Source organism: Bos indicus x Bos taurus, chromosome 15 (genome assembly GCF_003369695.1).
Source record: "Bos indicus x Bos taurus breed Angus x Brahman F1 hybrid chromosome 15, Bos_hybrid_MaternalHap_v2.0, whole genome shotgun sequence".
NCBI lineage: Eukaryota > Metazoa > Chordata > Mammalia > Artiodactyla > Bovidae > Bos > Bos indicus x Bos taurus.
The window spans coordinates 55,133,855-55,158,409 of NC_040090.1; the positions used below are offsets into that span (position 1 = coordinate 55,133,855).

General features: G+C 41.0%; 1 protein-coding gene and 1 non-coding gene across 7 annotated transcripts in view; one reads left to right on the forward strand and one right to left on the reverse strand.

Moving 5' to 3' along the window:
• KMT2A (lysine methyltransferase 2A) overlaps positions 1–24,555 on the reverse strand; it is a 77,955-nt gene that overhangs the window by 26,571 nt on the left and 26,829 nt on the right. For 3 of the 6 annotated variants that reach the window (XM_027563589.1, XM_027563584.1, XM_027563587.1), the window contains 18 exons: positions 20,345–22,998; positions 18,877–19,054; positions 17,789–18,023; positions 16,214–16,278; positions 15,204–15,581; positions 14,805–14,878; positions 13,698–13,829; positions 12,451–12,564; positions 8,594–8,740; positions 8,115–8,210; positions 7,787–7,907; positions 6,156–6,278; positions 5,542–5,726; positions 3,023–3,196; positions 2,234–2,344; positions 1,860–1,933; positions 1,062–1,255; positions 610–716 (listed from right to left, as the gene is read on the reverse strand). In XM_027563589.1, coding sequence (XP_027419390.1) covers positions 610–716; positions 1,062–1,255; positions 1,860–1,933; positions 2,234–2,344; positions 3,023–3,196; positions 5,542–5,726; positions 6,156–6,278; positions 7,787–7,907; positions 8,115–8,210; positions 8,594–8,740; positions 12,451–12,564; positions 13,698–13,829; positions 14,805–14,878; positions 15,204–15,581; positions 16,214–16,278; positions 17,789–18,023; positions 18,877–19,054; positions 20,345–22,998 — 5,162 coding nt within the window. The remainder of the gene's footprint in view (positions 1–609; positions 717–1,061; positions 1,256–1,859; positions 1,934–2,233; positions 2,345–3,022; positions 3,197–5,541; positions 5,727–6,155; positions 6,279–7,786; positions 7,908–8,114; positions 8,211–8,593; positions 8,741–12,450; positions 12,565–13,697; positions 13,830–14,804; positions 14,879–15,203; positions 15,582–16,213; positions 16,279–17,788; positions 18,024–18,876; positions 19,055–20,344; positions 22,999–24,555) is intronic. The other 3 variants (XM_027563586.1, XM_027563588.1, XM_027563585.1) reach the window with 2 other exon arrangements.
• On the forward strand, positions 6,972–7,105 carry LOC113906114. The gene has a single exon (XR_003514800.1). It is a non-coding gene; the product is annotated as a small nucleolar RNA SNORA70 (small nucleolar RNA).

The following is a 24,555-nucleotide window of genomic DNA, read 5'->3' on the forward strand; positions in this document are numbered from 1 at the left end:
GTTAAGTTTATAGAAGTGCCCACTGACTTCTTTAAAACCATTTTTCAAAGCCAGTTCTCTCAGCTTGCATTAAAAATGTTTTTTAAAAAAAATATAAGCTTACTATGTGCCAGGCAGGCCCTACAAAAGGCTTTACATACATTATTTCCTTTAATCTTCATAACCATTCTGAGGTAAGAATTACTATCCTTATTTAAAAAATGAAACTGAGGGTCAGAGGTTAAGCTCCTTGCCAAGGTCAACAAGTAGGCGGTCAAGCACAGAAGTGAATCCAGGCAATCTGTCAGAACTAGGAATCTTAACCACATTGCTAACTACATTAGACACAGTTATTTAACGTGGAACTTCTATTCTATTGACTCTCATAAAAGTCTTTTTTGAGAAACTGCCTATAGACGTTTATGAGAAATCAGCATATTAATATAAGGTAAGTCATCTTTTAAATCAAGTAAATCAGTTATAGAAAAAAATCCTAAGTACCACAAACTAAGTGACAAATATTCATTTTATTCATTAAATAAAAAGTCTAAACTGGTCACCAAGTTTAGACAGAAATAGTTCATCATGGGTTAGTCTATTAAGCACAACTCAGTGCACCAAGGTACTTACATTAGCACTGTCGTCACCATACGTCAAACACAATGCACACTGTCTGTTATCTTCTATGCCTGGGGGTGGGTTCAGTTCCGGACTATCTTCTCGACTCCTATCAGTACCTTGGAACCCAAAAGACATCCAGTTAAAACTGTTAACTCCATGTCTGATTACCAGTAAAAAAGAAAACAATATAGCTTAAATAGTCTATAGCCTATGAAACACTTTCAAAGTAATGCTATCTTACTATCTGCTTTCTGTTACATTGTAACAGAAATGAATACATTGTAACAGAAACTGATACTTGTATCAATTCTTTGGTAACATTCCAAGTGAAACAAAAATGATTTTATTACCTTTAAGGATCACCTGAAAGTTTCCCAGTATGGAATTACATTAAATTTAGATTCACAAAGTCAATCACTTGCACTTAGAAATGGATAATATGTCTTCATTTGGTGTCTTACTCAAAATTGGTGGTGTAGGAGGATGCAGAGGAGTTGGTGAGTCTGGTTCTCCAGGCCCTTTAGGTTTGGGAGCTGGAATGATTTTCTTCATTAAAGGAGGCTGCTCAGTGTGGCTGTTTTCCTCTCGCTCCTGCCACTGAGCATAATTATGGTCAAGTGAAGGTGGAAGCACTGCGTTTGGTAACATCCCACTGCTGGAAACAATCGATTCAACAAGTATTTATTGAACTCCTACAAGATACCCAAAACTGAACAAAACAGTCAAATTCTTGATATCATCAGGTCTCGAGACTGTGCAGTATATAAGAACAAATCACAGAATTTGGAAACTGCCTACACAGGACTTTATTATTTTTAAAAATAAAATCCTGATGTATTGTGACTCTTGGTTAAACTTCTAGAAACAAATGATAACCCTGAAAATCAAAAGGATTTACTGGAATAAATAAAAGTTTAAGGTTAAATATGGAGAATCAGAAACCGCTGAGAGCATCATTTGAAGCAAATAAAATAGAACGTAGTTATAATTAGCCCAATTACTAGGATATATATATATATATAGGACATGTACTGTACATATGCCACAAGTTCCCTAAAACATAACAAATACATAAAGAATAAAAGGGCAACAGATTACAATAAACAGTAAATGTTGTCTCTAAACCAGCAATAAAAAGGCATTCAACTGATTAATCTTCAATAATAAAATCGAGTCTAAAATAAAACCTCAATCTAAAAATTTAAGAAAACTCAGATTTCTGATGAGGAGAAAAAAAAGTAATAACTGAATTTACTCACTTGCTTGATACTTTATTTGGCTCCCAAAACCTGGACTTTTTGACACTGAACCATGGAAAAACACGTTCCATTTGCTAACAGAGAAATATACAAAATATAAGCATGTGACCATTCATTTGGAAAGCACATAAAAACTAACAACTTCACACCAGCTTCTTTGTCAATATAAGGATGATTTCAGGCCACACCAAGAGAAAGTCCATCCTCTCTGGGACCTCACCAATCTCCTCCCAAAAAATCAGAGGAACTAATTAAACCAAAATAATTTATACACATGGCAAAGCAAAACACAGACAAGAACAAGTCTGTTCTGTTCCTGGGGTTAACAACTCACAGATTAAGTATCAAAGACATGAACTATTAGTATCATTCACCCGAATAAAGAAGGACTTGACCATGCTGTTGGCTTTTTTAATCTCTGGCTGCCCTCCATCTGAATTAATGGCTGCTTGAATGATCTTCACGATATCGTCGCTGAACTCCAACTGTATACAAAAACAAAGTATTAATTATTCATAGAATAGTATGCTCTCAAAATCACTTCCTCATCCAGCAAAGAGATCCAACAGAAAACGGACACCCTAATATAATATGGTATCATTTCTCTTTAGTGGAGGCCTCTGGGATTTAGTTCATAGTTAACTTGCAGCAATCAGGAGATGCCAGACTAATAAGGCAAGAATGCAAATAAGTTAGCTGCATAATGGTAAGTTATCCATACTGGGCCATGATTTTTCACTTAGACTGAAATGAATAAACAAATGAACAATGGATATGAGACAACAGACAATCATTTCCTACACATTCTTCAAACCATAAAATTAAAAGACTTCTATCTTCAAATAAACATCCAATGTAAAAAGACACATTATTCAGGTGTATCTCATAAGAGGCAAACCCGTTATCTTCACATTAGCATTTCTGCATAAACAGTGTTAATATAAAAATAACTTTAAAAGAACTCAGATGAAAGTCAAATCAAAAGACAATACCCTCTCTATCATAACCCATCTTCCAAAACACAGAACTAAAACAACACACATATTTTTATTTTTTAATGCTAATAAATTGTCTTTTAGTGCTAACATCCAGCCTCACCCCTAGAAAGACTCAGGAAGCTAAACTGGCACTGGAAATCTGGGTAGTTTGCTGTATAGACATACCACAGATGTGTAGTTCCCTTGGTCCATTTTCCTCTTGACTCCTTCCAGATCTAAAGGCTGTTGATCTTCCTGTTTGCTGACCTCAGTGAGCACTGGTGGATCAGGTCCTTCTGGGGAGCTACGAGAAGGTATACTCTCCTCTGTCTCAGGATTTAAGTCCGGAGGTTTGGCAGCCTGTTGTCAGGAAATATGTTTATTTTATCTAACACTGAAAATGAGGTATACCCATGGAAATTCTATTTAAAAAATGAATAGAGACTGGAAAAGCAAAGACATCACTTTGCTGACAAAGGTCCGTATAGTCAAAGCTACGGTTTTTCCAGTATTCATGTACGGATCTGAGAGGTGAACCATAAAGAAGGCCGAGCACCAAAGAATTGATGCTTTCGACTTGTGGTGCTGGGTAAGACTCTTGAGAGTCCCTCAGACAGCAAGGAGATCAAACCAGTCAATCCTAAAGGAATCAACACTGAATATTCATTGGAAGGACTGACACTGAAGCTCGAATACTTTGGCCACCTGATGTGAAGAGTTGACTCATTGGAAAAGACCCTGATGCTGGGAGATTGAAGGCCAAAGGAGAAGGGGGTGGCAGAGGGCAAGATGGCTAGATAGCATCCACTGACTCAATGGACATGAATTTGAGCAAACTCCAGGAGACAGTGAAGGACAGAGAAGCTTGGCGTGCTGCGGTCCATGGGGTGGCAAAGAGTCGGACACGATTTAGCAGTTGAACATCAACTGGATGATGCATATTATAAAAACCCAAAGAACTTGAAAATAATCAGAGATTTCTCAAACAATAGAAAAGGAAAGTTAAAAATGAGCCAGCTATCTAATAGCTTGGCTAGCTAACTTAGGAGCTTTGCTTGGTAACTCCCAACCTAGTATGAAGAAACAGAAACCATCTACTTGCTTTTGAGTAAGACAGCAACTAATTTCCTATTTAAAAAATAGACTTTATTAAAAGATAAAGCAGGATTTCCCTGGTGGCTTGGTGGTGAAGAATCCACCTGCCAATGCAGGAGACACGGGTTCAATCCATGGACTGGGAAGATCCTACATGCCACGGAGCAACTAAGCCTACGCACAACTATTGAGCCTGCGTTCTAGAATGGAAAGCCACAACTACTGAGCCCACGTGCTGCAGCTACTGAAACCTGCATGTCTAGAGCCCGTGCTCCACCGTAAGAGAACCCACTTCAATGAGAAGCCTGTGCATCACAACTAGAGAGCAGCCCCTGTTTGCTAAATCACAGAAAAGCCCATGAAGCAGTAAAGACCCAGCAGAGCCAACAATAAATAAATACATAAAATTATTTTTAAAAAAGAGAGAGCAGCGGCTTAGCTCTGAGTTAAAGTTAGCTATGTGGTTCTTCCAACGTTATACCTGTGTTCCCAATGACAAATTTATGTATAATTCATGACTTGAATGGACAAAACATACTGATTTTCAAATTGTGTCCTGAGGAGACCTGGAACTGTCCTGGAGCCAAAGGGCCTCTGGTCCCACTACCACCCTCGTACATCAGGTCACCACCCTGCTCCCTCTAACCTAAAGCACTATACCTGCTTCCCAACCATGGCTCCCACCTCTAGGCTCAGTCCTCGCCAATCTTCTGTCTCACTCAAGTCATTGTTACAGCTATTTTTTTCCCTCCTCTAAAAAGCAACCTAGACAGCATATTAAAAAGCAGAGACATTACTTTGCCAACAAAGGTCCATCTAGTCAAAGCTATGGTTTTTCCAGTAGTTATGTATGGATGTGAGAGTTGGACTATAAAGAAAGCTGACCGCCGAAGAAATGATGCTTTTGAACTGTGGTGTTGGAGAAGACTCTTGAGAGTCCCTTGGACTGCAAGGAGATCCAACCAGTCCATCCCAAAGGAAATCAGTCCTGAATATTCATTGGAAGGACTGATGCTGAAGCTGAAACTCCAATACTCTGGCCACCTGATGCGAAGAACTGACTCATGTGAAAAGACTCTGATGCTGGGCAAGATTGAAGGCAGGAGAAGGGAGCAACAGAGGATGAGATGGTTGGATGGCATCACCGACTCAATGGACACGAGTTTGAGTAAACTCCAGGAGTTGGTGATGGACAAGGAGGCCTGGCATGCTGCAGTCTATGGTGTCATGACTGGGCAACTTAATTGAACTGAACTGAACTAAACTGAAAAAGTAACTCTCATCAGGTTACTCTTTTGAGTGAAGTCCTTCATGGACTCCCTGTAGCCTTCAGAATTACAAAGTTCAGATTTCGTATTACAACAACAAGACTTTTGAAAGAGACATGGCCCCTTCCTTCTTTTTACCCCAGAGAAACATTTTACTCTTGGTGCTGAAGTTTTTCTTACTGGCCAAAGGCCAAAACAAGGAACTCTACAAATCTAAATGAAGAATGAAACAAAAGAAAACAAATTAGGAAGCACACAGGCACAACAACCAACACATTCCACAATGAGGTCAAAACAACCAAAGAGCAAGTTCTCAGGATACAGAACGACACCTGGGCCTACCTGTCGGTAGCGCAGCAGGTGGCTGGTGGTCCGAGAGTTCAACAAGGCTGTCAGTACTTGCTTCAGCGAGATCTGGAGCTCTTTCTCAAGGGCCAGTCGCCACTCCGCAGGGTGCCGCTCTGTGCAGTTCACACACGTGTAGGCCACACTCTCTGGCAGATTAGACAGAATCTCATACATCTCATCTGGGGAGACAAAAACCTACTGTGACAAGGTGCTCTCAGAGTGGAAGAGGGGGAAAAGAGGAAGTTATTCCACTGAACTTAACATCAGGCTGTATGTTAGAAACGTTAAGTCTCTCACACCCCCTAAGAACTCCTATGTACTGATCTCCAAAGGGACAGTATTACCACTAACTCAGGATTCAGCTACTGGAGAGCCAACAGGTTATGGTATCCACAAAGGACAACATTTAAGTATTTTAAAGAATGTGTTCAAGGTAAATGAACACAATGTAATACAATGATCTTATTTTAGAGACCAAAAAATAAACTTAAAAAGACTTCAAGTAACAGCACTACTGTAATGTTATGCAGTGTTATATTTATAGTACTTTGGGGCTACTAGTGCAGTGTACCAAGAAAGAAGGAAATTGTAATAAAAAAGACTCCAACCTTCTGTACCTGAAAGATTCTCACACTTGGAATGGACCCATCGATCACATTTCCCACACTGCATCATCTTACTCTCATAGTCATCATCATCATAACACTTATCACAGAGAGGGCAGAAGTTTCCTGAAAGCAAAGCAAAGTTTTCAGCAGGCCCTTGACTAACATATGGTCAATCTGATCTAAAATGTAAGCCACCACAGTCTGCTTCTGAAACTACTTACAAATGCCAGCCTGCATCTACCATGAAATGTTCACACATGTGTAATGTGTCAGGATTATTCTGAGCTCACAGAATATTCCACTAGTTCTCTTCTTTAGACCCATTTTTAAAGGTCACAAGGTAGCCTTTTATAGATAACATAATAGAAAAAGAATGGAAGACAGAACTCTCTCTCTTAAACATTCCAAAGAAATGTTTAAGTTTTTTAAAAAAGAGAAGGTAAAAGACGCACTTAATTTATACTTCTCCCTTATTCCTAGTGCTTTTACATTAGAGTTTAGAGCAGTGTTTCCTAAAATTCAGAAAAGTATACAATCTTCATCAGTTTGTTTTATCTGTGTATCCCCTATTATTTTTACTTAATATACAATGTTGACTTGCTTAATTTAAGTAACTTCAACAGTGAACTTTGTATCATTATTATCCTAAGTCAGTTTAATGTATTGCCTATAATCTTTTTCTAACACAACTGTTAAAATCCTGGGCTCGGTATCACCTAAAATCATTTCTGAAACAATCAAATGTATATTTACCTCACTTTGGGAAGTAATGCTTTAGAGCATTTCTTTGTGGTGAGTTACTATAAACAGTCCCCTTTGCAGCCAATTAAGCAGACTGTGCTCTTCTCCCATGGGGGCCCAGTGTGCGATGGCTGCACACAGCAGCCTCCTTGGTGGTATAGGTAGTCTGTTACCTGTACAGGTTGCCCTAAAGGATCTTAGAGACAGCCCTTTCCAGTGGACATTCATGACTGGCATGTTGTTCCCAATCCATGCTCCAGACAACTGTATCAGGAGCCTCTGGAGAGCCCCAAGGCACAGTGCCCAGGGTCCACATTGGCCAATTATAATGTCCATCTGCACCAAGCTGCAGAACAAGAAGCCTGTGATTGAGGCCCTCTGCAGGGCCAAGTTCAAGTACCCTGGCTGCCAAAAGAGCCACATCTCTAAGAAGCAGGGATTTATTAAGTGTTACAGGGATGAATTTGAAAGCATGGTTCCAAATGTTTTTCTGTTTCTCGACTGAATGGCTCTTCTTCCTCAAAAGCAGCTTATCCCAGATGGCTGTGGTGGGGGTGGGTCAAATACATCCCTAATTGTGGCCCCTTGGATAAGTGGCGAGTCTTGCATGCATGACAGCCTTGGTGGTGTCCCATCCTTACTCATGCCCACCAGTAAATCCAACTTTCCTGTCAAAAAAAAAATCTCCTTAATTCACACCCCAAAAGATAAGAAAACCTTTTTAGTTGCTACAATTCCGTGTGTCAAGAAAAGAGCAAGACCAGAAACTCAGGAAATGTGTCTAAACGGCATCCTTGACAAGAATGGTCCTTCCACTGCAGTGTCCACTTCGCCTCCCAAACGCTAAGAACAACCTCTAAAAGTTGACTAAGCTAGCTTTTCTGAGTTACCTTTAGCAAAGAGTTTGGCACAATCATGGCACAGTGAGAAATCGTGAGACCACTGTGCATCCCACCCTTTGCCGGGAGTCGTAGATCCACAGCTCTTGCAGCGAACACACTTCGTACAGATCTGGAAGAGATGGAAAGTCAATCGGAACTTCTTATTTTTAATATCTCTTCTTATTTAAGAAGATCTTTAAAAAATCCATTTCCAGAGTTGACTTCTCGACTGGAACGGCTCCTCTTCCCTCAAGCAGCATATTCCTCTTACAGCTTGTGCAAGCCCGACAGCCCGGCCCCAGGACAATTCCTCAAAGTTCACCTTGTGTGTACTCACCCAAACCTTCTTTTTCTTTGTGGGTTTGGTGGGGTAATTTGGTCCCAGGCACTCAGGGTGATAGCTGTTTCGGCACTTGTTACACTCCAGCAGCTGCTGTAGGAAAATAAGAGAGCAAAACGGTGGATGTCATCTCACCTCCAGTGAACACCTACCACTTAGTACCCCATTTCATACTTCTCAGGTAAATCCAGCACATCACTGTAACAGTTTAAACTTCCTCATAAATTACTCTCAAGGCATAGGGATTTACTTCCTGCCAAAGGTACTCAGTGATAAACATTTTGATGAAGCAGGTTCGAGGATTTTATCAAATATCACATTTTCTGCTATATTGATGGCAAATGATTACACTGGGTTAAATAGTCAAACCAGACTAAGCCTAGAGAGAAAAAATATAGACACAAAAATTCTAAATTAAAAGGCAGAAATGGAGAGAGAGAGTAATACGCTAAGTGACTCCATCACCAGCTTTGTACCTTTGCAGCCTGATGCTGCCTCCCACAGACATGACAGAACTTGCAGCGGCGACAACACCAGTTTTCCAGCTGGTCCTCCAGAGGGCGCTCGTTCTCCTCCAGACAAAACTTGTGGAAGGGCTCACAACAGACTTGGCAATACACAAACTAGGGTAAGACAGGAGCACAGAGGTTATCAAATACCATGCAGAAATACCAACCAAATCCTACCTGCTTATCTTGACCTTTACAAGTCCAGTAGTATATACTTTTTATTCAATATGTTCACTAAGCAGTGATTATGTTAAAAAAAGCAGAATACTGGGAACTGCAGGAGTTTCCAAGGACTAAAGCAGTAATAATAAAATTATAAAATAACCAAGTGGGGACTTCCCCGGCGGTCCAGAGGCTAAGACTCTGCACTTGCAAGGCAGGGGGCCCAGGTTCCATCCTTGGTCAGGGAACTAGATACCACGTGCCACAACTAAGAGTTCACGTACCACAACTAAAAAATCCTGCATGCTGTAACTAAGACCCGGTGCAACTAAATAAATAAATACTTTTAAATAAAATAGAATAATTAAATATATATATAATCTAAAAATTTAATAGAATGTGCTAAGTATCATAAAAGAAGTTATCAATAAAGCACTAAGGCAATGTAAAAGACTGTCGTACGGGGACATAGGGAGGGTTTTAAAAGTTTTCTACAACCTTCTAAACAACTGTAAGTTCTGGTTTGTCCTTCCCATCTCTTATTTTAGAAACATGTTATTCTCATTCTGAAACAGGGATTTTCAAAAATTCAAATGAGGGTGACTCATAATTTTCTTTTGCCATGAAAGAATTAGTGGGCCAAAACTATAAAGTCTACTTAGATAACTGTAACATACCAATGTTAATTTGCTGATTTTGATAATTATACTGTGATTATATAAGAGGATGTCCTTGGAAATACACCATGTAATATTTAGAGGTTTTTAAAAGGGCCTATGTCTGCAACGTACTCTTAAATTTAAGAAAAAATGTCTACATGTAAAACATATACATTTTATTTCTTATTCTGTAAAATACATATACAAAGAGAAAAGGATAAGGTAAATTAAAAATATTAATGTTTGGAGAATCCAGGTAGAAGGTATATGGAAATTCTTTGTACCCCTCTTGCAGCTTTTCTGTAAATCCGAAATCATGTCAGTAGAAAAGGTTTCAATGGTGGGAGAGCTCACCAATTACTGGTTGTGCTTTAGGAGCGCAGTGTGGGCAGTGTGCTGTTCATTTGCTAATTCAGTTTTTAGGAATCCTGTGGGACTGCTATGCACAGCTATACAATTTAAATTTGAGCAATTATACTCTGGGGAAAAAAGCAACCTGTTTTAACACAGAAGCTGAAGTACTGGTGTTACAAAAGTAAGTTATTCCTTTGGGGAGCATGTGTGTGCATGCAAAGCCTTAGATTAAGTAGGAAAAGAGATACAGTAGATGCCTGGCACTTACAGATTGAATAGTCTTAGTTTCAATGCTATCTAAAGCAACCTCAGCACTTAGAACAATATATTGTTTGTAACAGGCGCTAAGAAAATATTTCCTTAAAGAATGAATTGATGTTATTCAGTCGCTGAGTTCTGTCTGACTCTTTTTCGACCCCATGGACTGTAGCCTGCCAGGATCCTCTGTCCAGAAGGTTTTCCAAATAAGAATACTGGAGGCAGGTTGCCACTTCCTTCTCCAGGGGATCTTCCTGGATCAGGGATTAAACCTGCATCTCTTGCATTGGCAGTCAGATTCTTTACCACTGAGCCACCAGGGAAGCAAAGAATGAATGTGCTGTGCTGTGCTGTGCTTAGTCACTCAGTCATGTCTGACTCTTTGCAGTCTCATGGATTAGAGCCTGCCCGGCTCCTCTATCCATGCGGATTCTCCAGGCAAGAATGCTAGAGTGAGTTGCCATGCCCTTCTCCAGGAGATATTCCCAACCCAGAGATCGAACCCAGGTCTCCTGTATTGCAGGCAGATTCCTTACCATCTGAGCCACCAGGGAAGCCCAAAGAATGAATACCAGGCAATAATTTGTAATATTGCTAATGCATAATTTAAAATAGCAAGTGGGGAAAAAAAAATAAATAAAATAAAAATAAAATAGCAAGTGGGCAGGACTGAATCTCTTAGCCAGTGATTGTTTAACATCTGGTTACAACTTGGCTTTGGGTTTTATGACCTCAGAATACATATGAGATAATAAGCTAAGGAGGTATTCAGGAATTGAGAATTACATGAATGAAAATATTACTCTTTCCTATTTAGAACTGTGCTATCTTTTTCTCCTTTATTGTACACGTGGCAAATACTGCGAAAACACTGAAAAAAATAAAGAAAATAATAAAAGTCACCAATAATCCGACTACATGCTTAAGATTTTGGTGTAAATCGTTCAGAATTCTTCCTATGTATATATTTCAAAAACATTTTTCCAAACCAAAATGGGATTGTGCTTTACATACTATTTTGTGACCTGCTCTTTTAACTCAGTGCTGTGTCATGGACATCTTTCCATGTCAATATGAACCTATATTATCTTAAGGACTTCATATTTGCCATTATATGCGTGTCTTATAATTATTTTAACCAAGGTGCTGCTGCTGCTAAGTCACTTCAGTCGTGTCCGACTCTGTGCGACCCGAGACAGCAGCCCACCAGGCTCCCCCGTCCCTGGGATTCTCCAGGCAAGAACATGGAGTGGGTTGCCATTTCCTTCTCCAATGCATGAAAGTGAAAAGTGAAAGCGAAGTCGCTCAGTCGTGTCCGACTCTTAGCGACCCCATAGACTGCAGCCCACCAGGCTCCTCCGTCCATGGGATTTTCCAGGCAAGAGTACTGGAGTGGGGTGCCATTGCCTTCTCCGAACCAAGGTAGCAGCCCCTTATTGATAACTTCTGGAGTTGTCTCCAATTATTCATTATCATAAATACTGAAATAAGCCCTTCTGTTTATCATATGTACATACAAACATGTATACATATAGAAACACATATATACATACCTATACGTATTTGCCGGGTTACCTAATTATATCCTCAAGATAAATGCCTGGAGTGCAAGTGCTGGGTTAGAGGGTATATCCATTCTAAAGACAAATACATATTTCCAAACAATCTTCTCAGAAAGATTCTAACTAGATTTTCAGAAACAGGAAGTCTCCATTTACACTTGATCCTTTTTATCATGTTTTAATTTACAGTGTATGGTAATAGGAAAGTTTGACATTCCCCGCACACCATGTTTTTACTTCTCATTTTGTGAATTATATATTCCTGTCTTTAGACTATTTTTTTAAACTGGGTGTTACTCCTTTTTCTTATTAATTGCTGAGAGCTCTTTACAGACAAGGTAGTTTTGCTATTCAAAACTATAAAATGACTACCAAGAGCAATTCTTTTTCTAGAAAAGCATTTATCATTTGTTTGGATACCTAGAAGAAAAATCAGAACTCTATATTATAAGAAATGAAACTGTTAAAACTTTCACACTCAGTAACTGCTACTCTAATAAAAAGCAGACTCCTTTTGTATACCTGTGGCGGATTCATTTTTGATATTTGGCAAAACTAATACAATTATGTAAAATTTAAAAAATAAAATTAAATTAAAAAAAAATAAAGAGGATAAAAAAAAAATAAATAAATAAATAAAGTATTTTCTGGGAAAAAAAAAAAGCAGACTCCTTTCTGAAATTTCTAAAAAACAAAAACATTTAAATTGCTGGTTTAAACAGGGTATAGTGCCTGCTATAAACCAACGAAACAGAATATAATGATTTGTTTCATCACAGCAAAATAATCTCTCATACTGTCTGGCGTACCAAGAAGCAGGAGATCTTACCTCTACGTGGCCACTACTGGCACAGAGAAAGCAAACTACCCTGGGTGTTATAGGGACAGAGGTCAAGATTCCTAAGCCTCCCATCTCCCACACATTTTCTGCTTCACAATCCTCCTGTGGAGAGAGAGAAAGATCATTTACAAGAGCCATATGACACAACACTACATGGAAAATAAGGACGAAAAGCAGAAAAAGAGAGAGACACCAAAACGTCAAGAATACTTCATTTCAATGAGTTCAAAACTGCTGCTTTGAAACTTTTAAATCTCAAACACAATCTCTTAAAAGGATCACCTGTTAACCACAATGCAAAAATGTACTGGGACTAGATTTCCCTTAGAGTTTGGCTTATTCAAGTGATCATCATGGTTTGATAATTTCTATGTGAAACAATCACTTCCTCAGACACGGTTCTCATCAAAATGCACTTTAGAGCTCAAGATGGGCAGGGCTGTCTCCATGCCTCTGCCCTCTAGTCAGTTCACAGACTGACCTGGTAACAAGTGACCAGAGCTCTTACACACTTGAACCCATCTATTAATGGCAGGTCTTCACCCACCCACACTGCCCCCGGCAAGGACCTAGAGGAGTGGGAGGGAGACTCAAGAGGGAAGGGATATATGAATACACACAGCTGATTCACACTGTTGCACAGCAGAAACTAACACACCATTGTAAGGCAATTGTGTGTGTGTGTGTGTTAGTCACTCAGTTGTATCCGACTCTTTGTGACCCCATGTATTGTAGCCCACCAGGCTCCTCTGTCCATGGGATTTCCCAGGCAATAATACTGGAGTGGGTTGCCATTTCCTTCTCCAGGTAATATCATTTTCCTGATTTAAAGTCCACAACACTTGGACTTCCCCTGGTGGCAGGGTAGTTAAGCATGTGCCTGCCAATGAAGGGGACATGGGTTCAATCTTTGGTCCGGGAAAATTCCACATGCCACAGAGCAATGAAGCCCATGCCCCACAGATATTGAAGCCTAGATACTCCAGGGCCCATAAGTCACAACTAATGAGCCCCTGTGCCACAAACACTGAGGCCTGTGCGCCTAGAGCCTGTGCTCCACAAGAGAAGCCACCACAGTGAGAGGCCCGTGTACCACAACTAGAGAGTAGCCCACTCTCCGCCAACTAGAGAATGCCTGCATGCAGCAATAAAGACAGCCAAAAGGACAAAAAATTAAAATAAGTGCATAAAGTCCATAGAACTCGATACACTCTGTGGTCACAGAACACTTTTACCTTAAAGTCCACTCTGATCCTGTGGACTCCATCTGCTGGAACTTTCTGCTTGGAGCTATTGCCATTGGAGAGAGTGCTGAGGATGTTCAAAGTGCCTGCATTTTCCTGCTTATTGACCGGAGGTGGTTTCTCCTGCAGGGACAGAAGACAGATAAAGAACAAATCCACATCCGGCTTGCCTTCACTCTCACAACAAATAACAACGCAAACAACAAACCGTACTACTAGTTCTGGAAAACATGCTTCCCATTTAAGTATCCTATAGAGACAGAGAAGCAATCTTCAGTTTCCCCCCCACCCCCACTGAGGCATTTTATTGGCACGTATGTATTATATCCCTGGAAAAAACATGCCAGGATTTTCACTCTCATGCATCTTCGTCTTGCTTCCTTGTGGTCCATGATGCCTGCTGAGGCTGTCAGTACAATGAAGCCACGCTGATGAGAAGGGAGCAGGTTATTCTGCCACTGTTCTAGATCTTTGGAGTTGCACACATCAAATCTGGAGCTGATCGCTCCACATCTGTGTAACCTGCCTATGAGATTCAAGACAATTTTCCCAGCTCTGTGATCATCAGTGATTTCAAATTTGCAGCAGAACCACGCTTCATCATCACAGTTAGAAACAGACAATGACTCTGGAGCACGACTTAATAAGAGCTTGGCATTTGCCTCTCTTTTCAGCGCTGCCCATGTGCTCCAAAGCGTTGGCCTAGATGTGCATGCACACCATTATGGGGGCATAGAAAGAATCAGAAGATTCTTAAAGACCTGTCTCCACATAATAAAATAAAAATAGTGGACACAGAGAATGGTGATTGTTATAAACAAATACTGCTAAAGGAGGTTGAGGGGGGAAAAAATTGTACTAAGCAGTCTGTAATGTACACATAAGCATGTGGGGTTACGAAGAAAGGGAAAACAACCAGGGGGAGAAAAGGGAGCTAAAGCTTAAACCTGAAGTATGCTAATTTTAAGAAACTCCACTGCCATCTACATAGAAGCAAAAATGCAGTATCACTCAATCCTGTAATTGTTCAGGACTGGGCCACCTTCCAGAACAGAACCCATGCTTGAGAAATAGCAGAGAAAACAAATCTCTCCTCACCTTTTCTTTTGGCTTTTGTTTTACAGGAATACTTGGGCGAGGAGCCACTTTTTTCTGCTTGCTTTGCTCTGGACCTAAAGGATTCAAAATAAATTACAGTCAGATGCCACTCAACAGTTAATGTTAAATAGCAATGATGACTCTAGGACTGATGGCCCTGTGAGGAAGGGGGCATTAGAAAAAACAAAAAACTATTTAAACTCTAGGCTTTAAATGGGAAATTAACACAGTATCCCCAACTTAACTGGTTTTCGCTTCTATTTTTTATTATCATTTAACAGTTAGAAGAGAGCTAATTTTCCTGTACCGAAGACTTAAAAACAGACACTTCAGGTTTCCAGATGCTGTTTAAGACTCCAGTGTCCTGTGTTGGTTGCTCCATCTGCCGTCCTCACTCACCTGACTCTGGAGGTGGAGGTGGCTTTTTCTTGGGCTCACTGGGAGTGGTCTTGGGAACTTCTTTTCTCGGTGGTGCTGTGCTGGGGGGTTGTGGGGGGATGGCTGGTGCCGGCTGGGAGACCTGCTTGCTGGACTTCCTGGAAGCGGGCGTGGCCACGTGCTTGGCCTCAGGTCCTGGGGTGGCGGTGTTCCCTTCCTCACTCTTGTCCTCCACGGATTTGCGGGGAGGAGGGTCACTGTTGCTTTTCTTAGGGGCAGGATCCTCTCTTGCCGATGGGGTAGATTTCTGACTGGAGTCCACCGAGTTCTTCACCGTGCTGCTCTCTTTGCTCTCCTTCTTTTCACTGGTCTTAGATTTCTTCTCTTTCTTTTTCACAGCTGGAGGGGGGTGCAGAAAGCAAGATTTTTTACACGAGAAAACTTATTGCAAATATAAGTAAAAGGACTTCCCTGGCAGTCCAGTGGATAAGACTGCACTACCAATGCAGGAGGCTTGGGTTTGATCCCTGAGATTCCACATGCCACAACTAAGCCCACACGCTGCAACCAGAGAAGTCCTCATGATACGGGCGCTAGAATTCTCTAGCTCAAGTGCCACAAAGAAGGCCCAGCATTATTTAAATAAATAATGATGATAAAAATAAATAAAATAGAAGTATAGGAATGTAAAAATCTTAGTCTGAGTTTCCTACAGCTAACATTGACCCTGAAAGGCTCAAGAAAGTTAATGCCAAGTTGGCAAGTCAAATCGGTATACTTTTAGTACTTTAAGGAAATGAAACATAATGTAATTTTATATGATTTTTTAAAAATTTTTATTAAGGAAAATTTCAAACATATTCCAAGGAATAGTAAAATGAACATTCATGTACCTATCACCCAGCTTCAACAACCACCCTGGGAAAGAGCAGTTCTTGAAAAGAATCTCGTGTTCTCTTTACACTAGGTATACACAACTACATGACATTAAAGCAGGAAGCATTTTGGAAACAATCTTTTTATAACACTACCTTTTGCTTGCTTCTGAAGGTAGGCTTTGGAAGGCATCCATTGTAGATTCTGACATTTTCGCATCCTAGAATAACAAGGAATACCATAAGCAAACTTCATTTAGGAGAAGCAACTGAAACAAGTGTTCAGTTGAGGGCAAGAATCAGTTAAACTTTATCCAGGGTCATTCTGGGAGTTGAAAAAAGGACTGCTCATTATTTAGATTAAATCCAAGTCTCTGAATCCTTTGATCAGCAATTTAACCCACCTCGAAAATTTAAAGGAGAAATTATCAATTTATTTTTGAAATGGGACTCAAATATCTTGCTTCCCAGTACTGACTAGCACCACATAAAACGATCAGTCATTATTTCTTGTAGTCAAATTAGTTCTGCTTTCTTATGAGATTAATATTCATAGTAATCTGAATGTAAAATGGACTGAAACTACCCAACAAATCCTTTGTCTACCACTATAATGCTACAGGGTCTGTCTTAGGGCTTGGATATATATAATTCAGTCCTCAACTTAATGAAACTCAATTTGAAATCTAAAATTAAACTGAATCCACTGCAATGCCTATTTTAATGCAAGTTTATCTTGCTATCATGCACCTTTTTTGTTGATCTGTGAACTGTCTCACTTCTTTCCACTAAGGGGACCAAGACAAGATTCTTGCTCAGGGCCAGACTACACCAAAGCCCAGAACTACCTAGTTTGTCCTAGAAACTGTCTCACCTTAAGTAAATAATGCAGCATTTTTCCCAAGTATATTTTATATAAATCATTTATGTTATTCATTCATTCAGCAAATATTTATGGATAATATCTATTCCTGGTGCCAGGCACCTGATGAGATATTCAGACACCAAAATTTCTGTTTATGCAACCCTCTGGATCCATTTTAAACAAATTATCCCAGAGAGTATAAAGTGCTTTTACAACTGACTAAAAAAAGAGGGAAAAGGTAGAGTAATCAGAACTTCCAGAAAATTCCCTGGCAGTCCAGTGGTTAGGACTTCCACTCTCACTGCCATGGCCCGGGTTCAGTTCCTGGTCAGGGAACGAAGTTTCTGCAAGCTGTGTGCAGGGTGGGAGAGGCTTCCACAGGCATGAAAACATTCTGAGAGTTAGACAGCAGAGAGACTGATGTCACCAATATTTCCTGAATGCCAAAAAGGTAATTTCAGCTGACCTAACAAATACTATGCCTAAATTTGTCAGCATTTAAGTAGTAACCCATCAGAACTGCTCGGATAAATGGTAGCTCTAGGCGCATGTGGCTAAGTTTAAAATTAAATGAAAATTTTAAGTGTCGTTCCTCAGTCACACCAAACACGTTTTAGGTGCTAACCAGCCATGTGGCTAAGGGCTACCTGATTGACCTGAACAAATATAGAGGGTTCCCAGCACTGCCCCCAAGGTTTTCTTATTTAAGCGCGACCCAAACCTAGCACAGCACAAAGTCCAACTGTGCAACTCATTGTGCAACTCGAAGAGACTCAGCACAAGCACACCGGGTGTTGGGACGCGTTTTCTCTGCGACAGGCCAGGACAGCAGCCAAGGCCAGCCCCCCGGGGGGACGTGCACTCACTTGCAGCACTGCTTCTTTATGTTGCGGCCACCAAATTTGGGCTTATCCAAGCAGTTAGTGCAAACACCACAGTCCTCAGGCACCTGGCAGCCGGGACACTGCCCGCACCGCCTGGATCGCCGTCCCTTCTTCACCGGAGGTTCCTGAGGCGCCTTGTTTCTGGTGACAGGCTTAATTGGTTTGATGGGTGGAGCAAGAGGTTCAGCATCTTCTGAGCCAGCGATCGATGACTTGTCTGTTAAAGGAATGCGTCATCAGCTCTGAGGGAGTATCTGGTTCCTTCCCGTGAGCAGAGGGGAGATTCTCACAACCTACTGATGTCAGTATACACATTCAAACCTTCTTTTAACTGGAACACCAGAAATGAAATTCACTATAATAGTCATATGCAGAACTCAGAGCCTGTTTTAAGTAATTACTTAAAAGTTTCTAAATGCCTACAACTTGCAGCTTGACAACAGCAGAAATCCAAACACTGAAAACAAAATACAGTGTGACCAAAAGTCAAGAATATGAACTGAAGGCTTCTGAAGACTCTAACCTCTAAATTTCATTTCAGCAGTCACCCAGAGTTTAGGTACGATATAAAACCATGAGAATATGTCTTAGGACCTCCAACCACAGAGAGCATAACTGACCACGGGGCCCCAGCTGCGGCACTCTGAAATCCAGGGGTACAGAGGCCACACTCACCACAAGGGCTGCTCTCAGTCTGTGATGAGTATGGCAGTGACACTAAGGTAGGCCCTGCTCCGAGGGGACATGAGACTTCCTGACAGTCCGTGTTCTCCCTGACAGCCTTGCTGAGCTGTCTCCAACTGCACGGCCTCCAGGAAGATTCTGCCAGGCCTTCCTTTCCATTCTCCTTTACTAGGGTCAGACCTACAGAGTAGGCTGACAGCTCCCCCAAGCTTTCCCAACTCCCTCCCTGTATTTCAGGCATTTCCTCTAATAAGATCTTTACCTGGTCAATCCTCCCATTGACATCTGGTTCCTGGGGGGCCCAGCCTAATATACAATGCTGTGCAGAGCCCACTACGTACCCGCAGGATGATCAGCACACAAACCCAAGGTCATCCCCAACCTACCATCATTTCCCATGGAAGACAAAATCTTTTCTCGTTCTTCCCATGGTAAGGCACTCAGGGTGGGCATGTCATCAGGAAACACAGCTCGTTTTCGGCCAAGGGCAACAGCAGCTCTTCTGCAGACATGTTTAATCCGGGGTCCTCGCACAGAGGTCTCCGAGGAGTCACTTTCTTGACCCTGAGAGGGAGGCAAGCCCAGAACAAACAATAACAACCATCTGTGTTGAAAACAAAATTGAATGAAGCCAAGGTATAGTTGATTAACTTATTATAGTCTAGAGTCAACACATACAACTCGAGTTATCCCCAGCTGATATGCCATATCAATACATAGAAATCACCTACTTCTAAAATTGGCAGAAAAGGATTCTAATAAAAAAACAGAAATCAACTAAGCTTCTATTCCCAATTATACTACTTTAAAATTCCCCTCAAAAAAATTCAAGCTGCCAGTCTGTATTATCAAGGAGTTCAGTCTCGTTTAAATAGAGCGTATCAAACAACAGACTGTTTCTCTGATCAGCAGAGAAGTAGGGGGAAATAACTTACAAATGGAGGCATAAAAGGCCACAGCTCCAAACAGAAATGTCTCACATTTTAGGGAGCTGCAGCTCCTATCACTAGGAGGTTAACCAAAAACATCCAAAATGGTGTCAGAAGTCTCATCATATTCCTGCTAGACCTCCCAAATGGTAGAATTACTAAATGTAAGTGTGCCACTACACTGAATTATATTAGAGCCTAAGTTTGTGGTCATTTTAACCTTGATGTGTCAATATAAGCATGCAACTACTACATGACCATTTTAAAAAACAATCTAAAGATTGGCAGGTTTTCTCATAAAAGGCCAGTGTCTAGCTCATTTTGTAAAAAAATAAAAAAGTGCTGCTCTTTACAAAGATCTGTTTGTCATCATCTTAACTAACTGAATTGTACAGCTTTTCTGTACCACAACTTGAGGCTAAGTGTTTCTCATATGAATTCTCCAAACACCTGTTACCTACTGTTCTAGTCACTCACTACTCAGGGGAAAAGATTCCCCCCCTCCCTGTTTTCTATAGCAAACAACAGTAAAACAATTAGACTGCAAAAATGTACCTTCAAAATTAAGTGAGATTCCATCACACCAAACCCATTAAGTACAAACAACTTGGCATTCGATGTAATATGGCCCCATGCACCTCTGGGTCTTAGTTCATCACTTGCCTTCATGAAGCAGTCCAGCTATTCCCTGCTCTTCCCATATATTTTATACTTTTCTGTCTCTATCTACACTGTTCTTCCTCTTTAAATTTTCCTCTATCATTTTCTACCTATCAAAATCCTATCTGTTCTTAAAGGACCACTGCAAATGCCACCGTCTTTTCCTGATTCCCATAATTGGATGTTAACTGAAACAGCCTCAAACCTGCTCCTAGAAGCGGCTCGAGAAACTGTTGATTTTAACAGGCAAGATGGAAAAGAGTACCTGTGCTTTGGGCTGGTCAGTTTGTTTAAGACTCTTACTCTTCTCAATCTTGCAGAGCTGGGCTTTGGCCTTTTTTAGGAGGCTGGCAACCCTCTTGTCAGTCATTGGAAGCTTGTCTGCCTGAGCCAACATGGAGCCTATGGAGGAAGTGGAATGTTTAACAGTGCTAGATGAAGGAGTGGAAAGGCAGAGGGTTTTCTCCTTCTCCAGGGATGGGGTAGTTGGGCCGAGGTCCAAGTTGCTTTTTTCCAGATTTCCTCTCCCTTTCTTTATAAGTATTTTGGTTTTGACAGCTGTCGTATCCCCAAGAGTCACAGAAGCAATATCAGTCCCAGAATCGAGTGATGAAGACTTCTTCCGCCCGGTTGCTTTTTTGGCAGAAGATGAAGTGGCCACATCTTCACCAACAGCCTTCTCTTTGGAAACTCTACCCATAGGATACAAAGCCGAGCTACTCTGAATTTCTGATCCCTTTTTCCTTTTCTCTTTCTTGGACTCCCGCTTATTCTCCTTTTCTCTCTCCCGGTCTCTCTCTCTACTCTTGTCCTTCTCCACACTCTTGTCAGCATCTCGCTCTTTGGACAGCTCCTCGGGGGCCTTGTCTTTATTTCTCCCTCGTTCAGTCTGGGAGCCTGGGGTGAACCAAGGGAAGAGAGGAGTGGGACTACTGGATGAAAATGGCTCTGCTGGAGCACTGGTCTGCTTCCTTGGTCTCTGGTTTTTCTCTGCAGATTCCCCAGACTGAGTCAGGGAATGAGAAGGAAAAGTAAAAGTTGGGTTTAAGGCACTAGTGGCAAGAGGACCAACAGAAATGCTTAACGAGGAGGAGACAGAAGACGGTGGGGTGAGAGGTGACAGCTCAGAAGTGCTAAGCCTTCCACTTCTTGTCCTCATAGAGTGAGAAGGAGATCTTGGTTCGGATCGAATAGGGCTAAACACCTTTCTTTTCCTTTTCCTGTTAGATACTCCTGAAGAAGATGTGCCAGCAGAAGTTCGATTACTAGGCAAGGTTACAGACTCAAATATCCTAGAGTGAGCCTCACTCGGAGTAAACCTCGGCGCTCTCAGAAGCGGGCTCCTTTTGTGCATATCGAACCTTGTTCCAGAATGGAGAGGTGAAAACAATCGGGCTGAAGCAGCAGGACCAGACGTAGAAAACCCGGACGCGAAGCCGACATCCTCAGGAGTGAGTGGAGGGGGGCGGAAATTATCAAAGATTGGTTTGCGAATAAGACCTTCTTTGGCATACTTTGCTGAGGAAAAGTACTGTGGCTCTGACCTAGAGTGCTTTAGAGAAGTCCACCTAAACGTCGGTTCCCGCAAAATAGATTTTCGCTTCCCTTGCATGGGAGCGGCGGAAGTAGGCAAAAATGGTGATGCCAAGGGGATGGTTGGAGGCATGAGCCAAGGTGTGTGGTCAGAGATACTGGAGGCTGGCTGCAGTGGGGGCGGTGGTGTCAGCAGGGGTGGAGGGGGCGAGGAAGAGGTCTGCTGCTGGGGGGCACTTTGCAGAGTGGATAATTTTTTCGTGGTTCTGGATCCGAAACTTCTCTCCGACACCGAATACCTTCTGCTTCTCCGGTCACTGCTGTCATCTTCTGGGGACTGGGAAATAGGCAGTGGCGTATGGACTTCGGGGGTATCGCTCCGCTCTTCAGGAAGGACCTGAATCTCCTCAGAGGCCTGAGAATCCGTGGAGGTATCGACACTGGGGCTACTGGATCGGGAGGAGTCTGAAGACATTTGAGAGGAGTGCTGAGATGCTGCACTTGATTTTTCAGAAGATCCACAGGATGTGGCACTGAATCTACTGTTCGGTGTAGACTCCAGTCGGGCAATTTTAATTGGAGGGTCATAATCTTCATCCTCTATGAACCGCCGAGGGGTTTTGATGATCCGCGAGGAGATGGCACTGACAACAGGCATAATGAACTGTCGGATGTTTTTGACCTGTGTCTTCACCTTTCTTCCTTGCAGCTGAGCTGCTTCTTTCTCGATCTTCTTTTGAGCCCCCTTTTTCGCCCTCTGCAAGAGCTGCTTAGCAATTGTTGCATCTGTCCTTTTAGAAGAAGGAATAATCCTAACCGGCTTAATCCTTCGAGGGCTTTGTCTGACTACTGTCTTATCTTCTTTTGTGAGTGGAGGTGTTCCTTCCTTGTCTTTCCGGACCTTCTGGGGCTTTTCCAGTTCAGAGTTAATGAGGAGACCTGAAGGGGTCTTTATCCTTTCTGTTGATGGAGGCCGTCCTCGCCGGCGTACAATCTGTACCCCCTTCCTTCCTATTTGAAGCTTCCCTGTCTTAAACTTGGACTTGAGAGGAGAGAGTTTACCTGCTCTTAATTTTTTAATCTTTGTGGCTTGCTGAAATGTAGCGGAAGGCGTGCGCTTCATTTTCTTCAGGCTATCTTCTTTGTTTCCCTTTGGTAACTCGGAAATGTCCTTTCCGTGTGTTATTTTGAGTTTTACTCCAGGGAAGGTGGGAGGTCTTCCTCTCTTCTTTTCTATACTTTTAGAATCTCTCTTCTTGATCTTATCTCCAGATTTGGTCTCTGATTTATTTAGAGGGGAGAACACAGATGGGTCTGAGAGGAGAGCTGAATTTCGGTCAGAGCCACTTCTAGGTCTCCCGCGAGGTTTTCGAGGACTAGTTTTAACTGTGTATAGAAATTAAACAATGAAGAGCATATATTTAGCTTTGCAGTTTAGGTCTTAACTAAACTGAAGATAATTTAGCAAAAGTCATTCTGTACTGAACTCTATCTGGGTTTAATCAGTCAATAAAACATCTTTATTGTGCTTAGTTTCTTTTCACCAAAAACCAGCCTTAAATAAATCAAGTAAATAACATTCTACCTAAAAGAACCCTTAACTCCTTTTTTGATAGAAAAACTAAGATAATCAAAGAGGTTTTCAACTGAGCAGTTAATATACAAAACTAATTTTCCCACATCTTTAGGTGAACAAGGCTTTTTTTCTGAATTTAAAAAAAAAAATCTGTTTTAAAAAAACTGTATGACCTTTTCCATATTCTAGTCATCAAGAGTAACATTTGAGAACACATTTATAGTAAAGTCATCCCATTTTTTTCAACTCAGAATTTTGGCTTTAATAAATATGAACAAGGTGCTCTCCAATCAATAATATACCAACTTCCATAGGCTACAATAATACACCACACCAATTTCTACAGGCTGCTCAGCTATATTTTCAATCTGCTTTGCCAAATTAAGTTAAGAAAGTTTCACTGAAAAGAAAAATATTCATTCATGAGACATCAGAAAAAGATCATTGAACTCAGTGGCAGGTGAACTAATCAGTGAAATGGCATGAGATATCCGTTAATCTACTCCCCTACCTATAGGTTCTTGAACCAGTCTTAAATTACAAAAAAGATTTAACTATAATTGATGTCAAGAGCAAACTGACTATTTAAATCAGATTTCTTCTATTCTAAATAAAAGGAATCTGCCAACTTTTAATCAACTCAATTTGCTACGTATTAAGAGTCTTCAGAAAACCAAAGTTTTCTAAAATTCTTTTCTTTTGGGTGGGAGGGGGTGTTGCTGAGGGGTCTCAGTTTCCTGACCAGGAACCGAACCCTGGTCACAGCAATGAAAGCCCAGAATCCTAACCACTAGGCCACCAGGGAACTCCCTAAAATTCTTTGTATTGTCTGTACTTTCTAAATGTATAAATAAGAGTTGCCTCGTCTGTCACATCTCTTCTCTCATGACTTTTCAATGTTTTATATGACTCAACATTCTTCTGAGGTTAAAACTTCCTCTAACAGGCACCAGAAGAGATTTATGCCATTATGATGAACATTTTAGACTATGGAACCGGCTTCCTAACAGAACAGAAATCGACAAAGGTCTGATTGTTGAGCTTTCTAAATATAAATGCTTTCCTCACCAATTAACTTGAGACTTCTCTTAACAGATTAAGGATTCACATATCTGTTCTCAGTATATACTAATTACAACAAATTACAACAAAATGGACTGGGGGACAGCAGAAAAACTATGCTTCATTTCTTTAAAATAATAATGTATATAGATGGGTTTTTTAAATTAAAAAAAAAAAAAAAAGACTATTCAAGATACACTGACAGCCAAGGGAAAAAAAACAAGAGGAAACCATCAAGGGTTGTGAATCAACAAATTAAACTCTACCCAGATGTACATCACAAGATTCCTTATAATCTTGGTAAA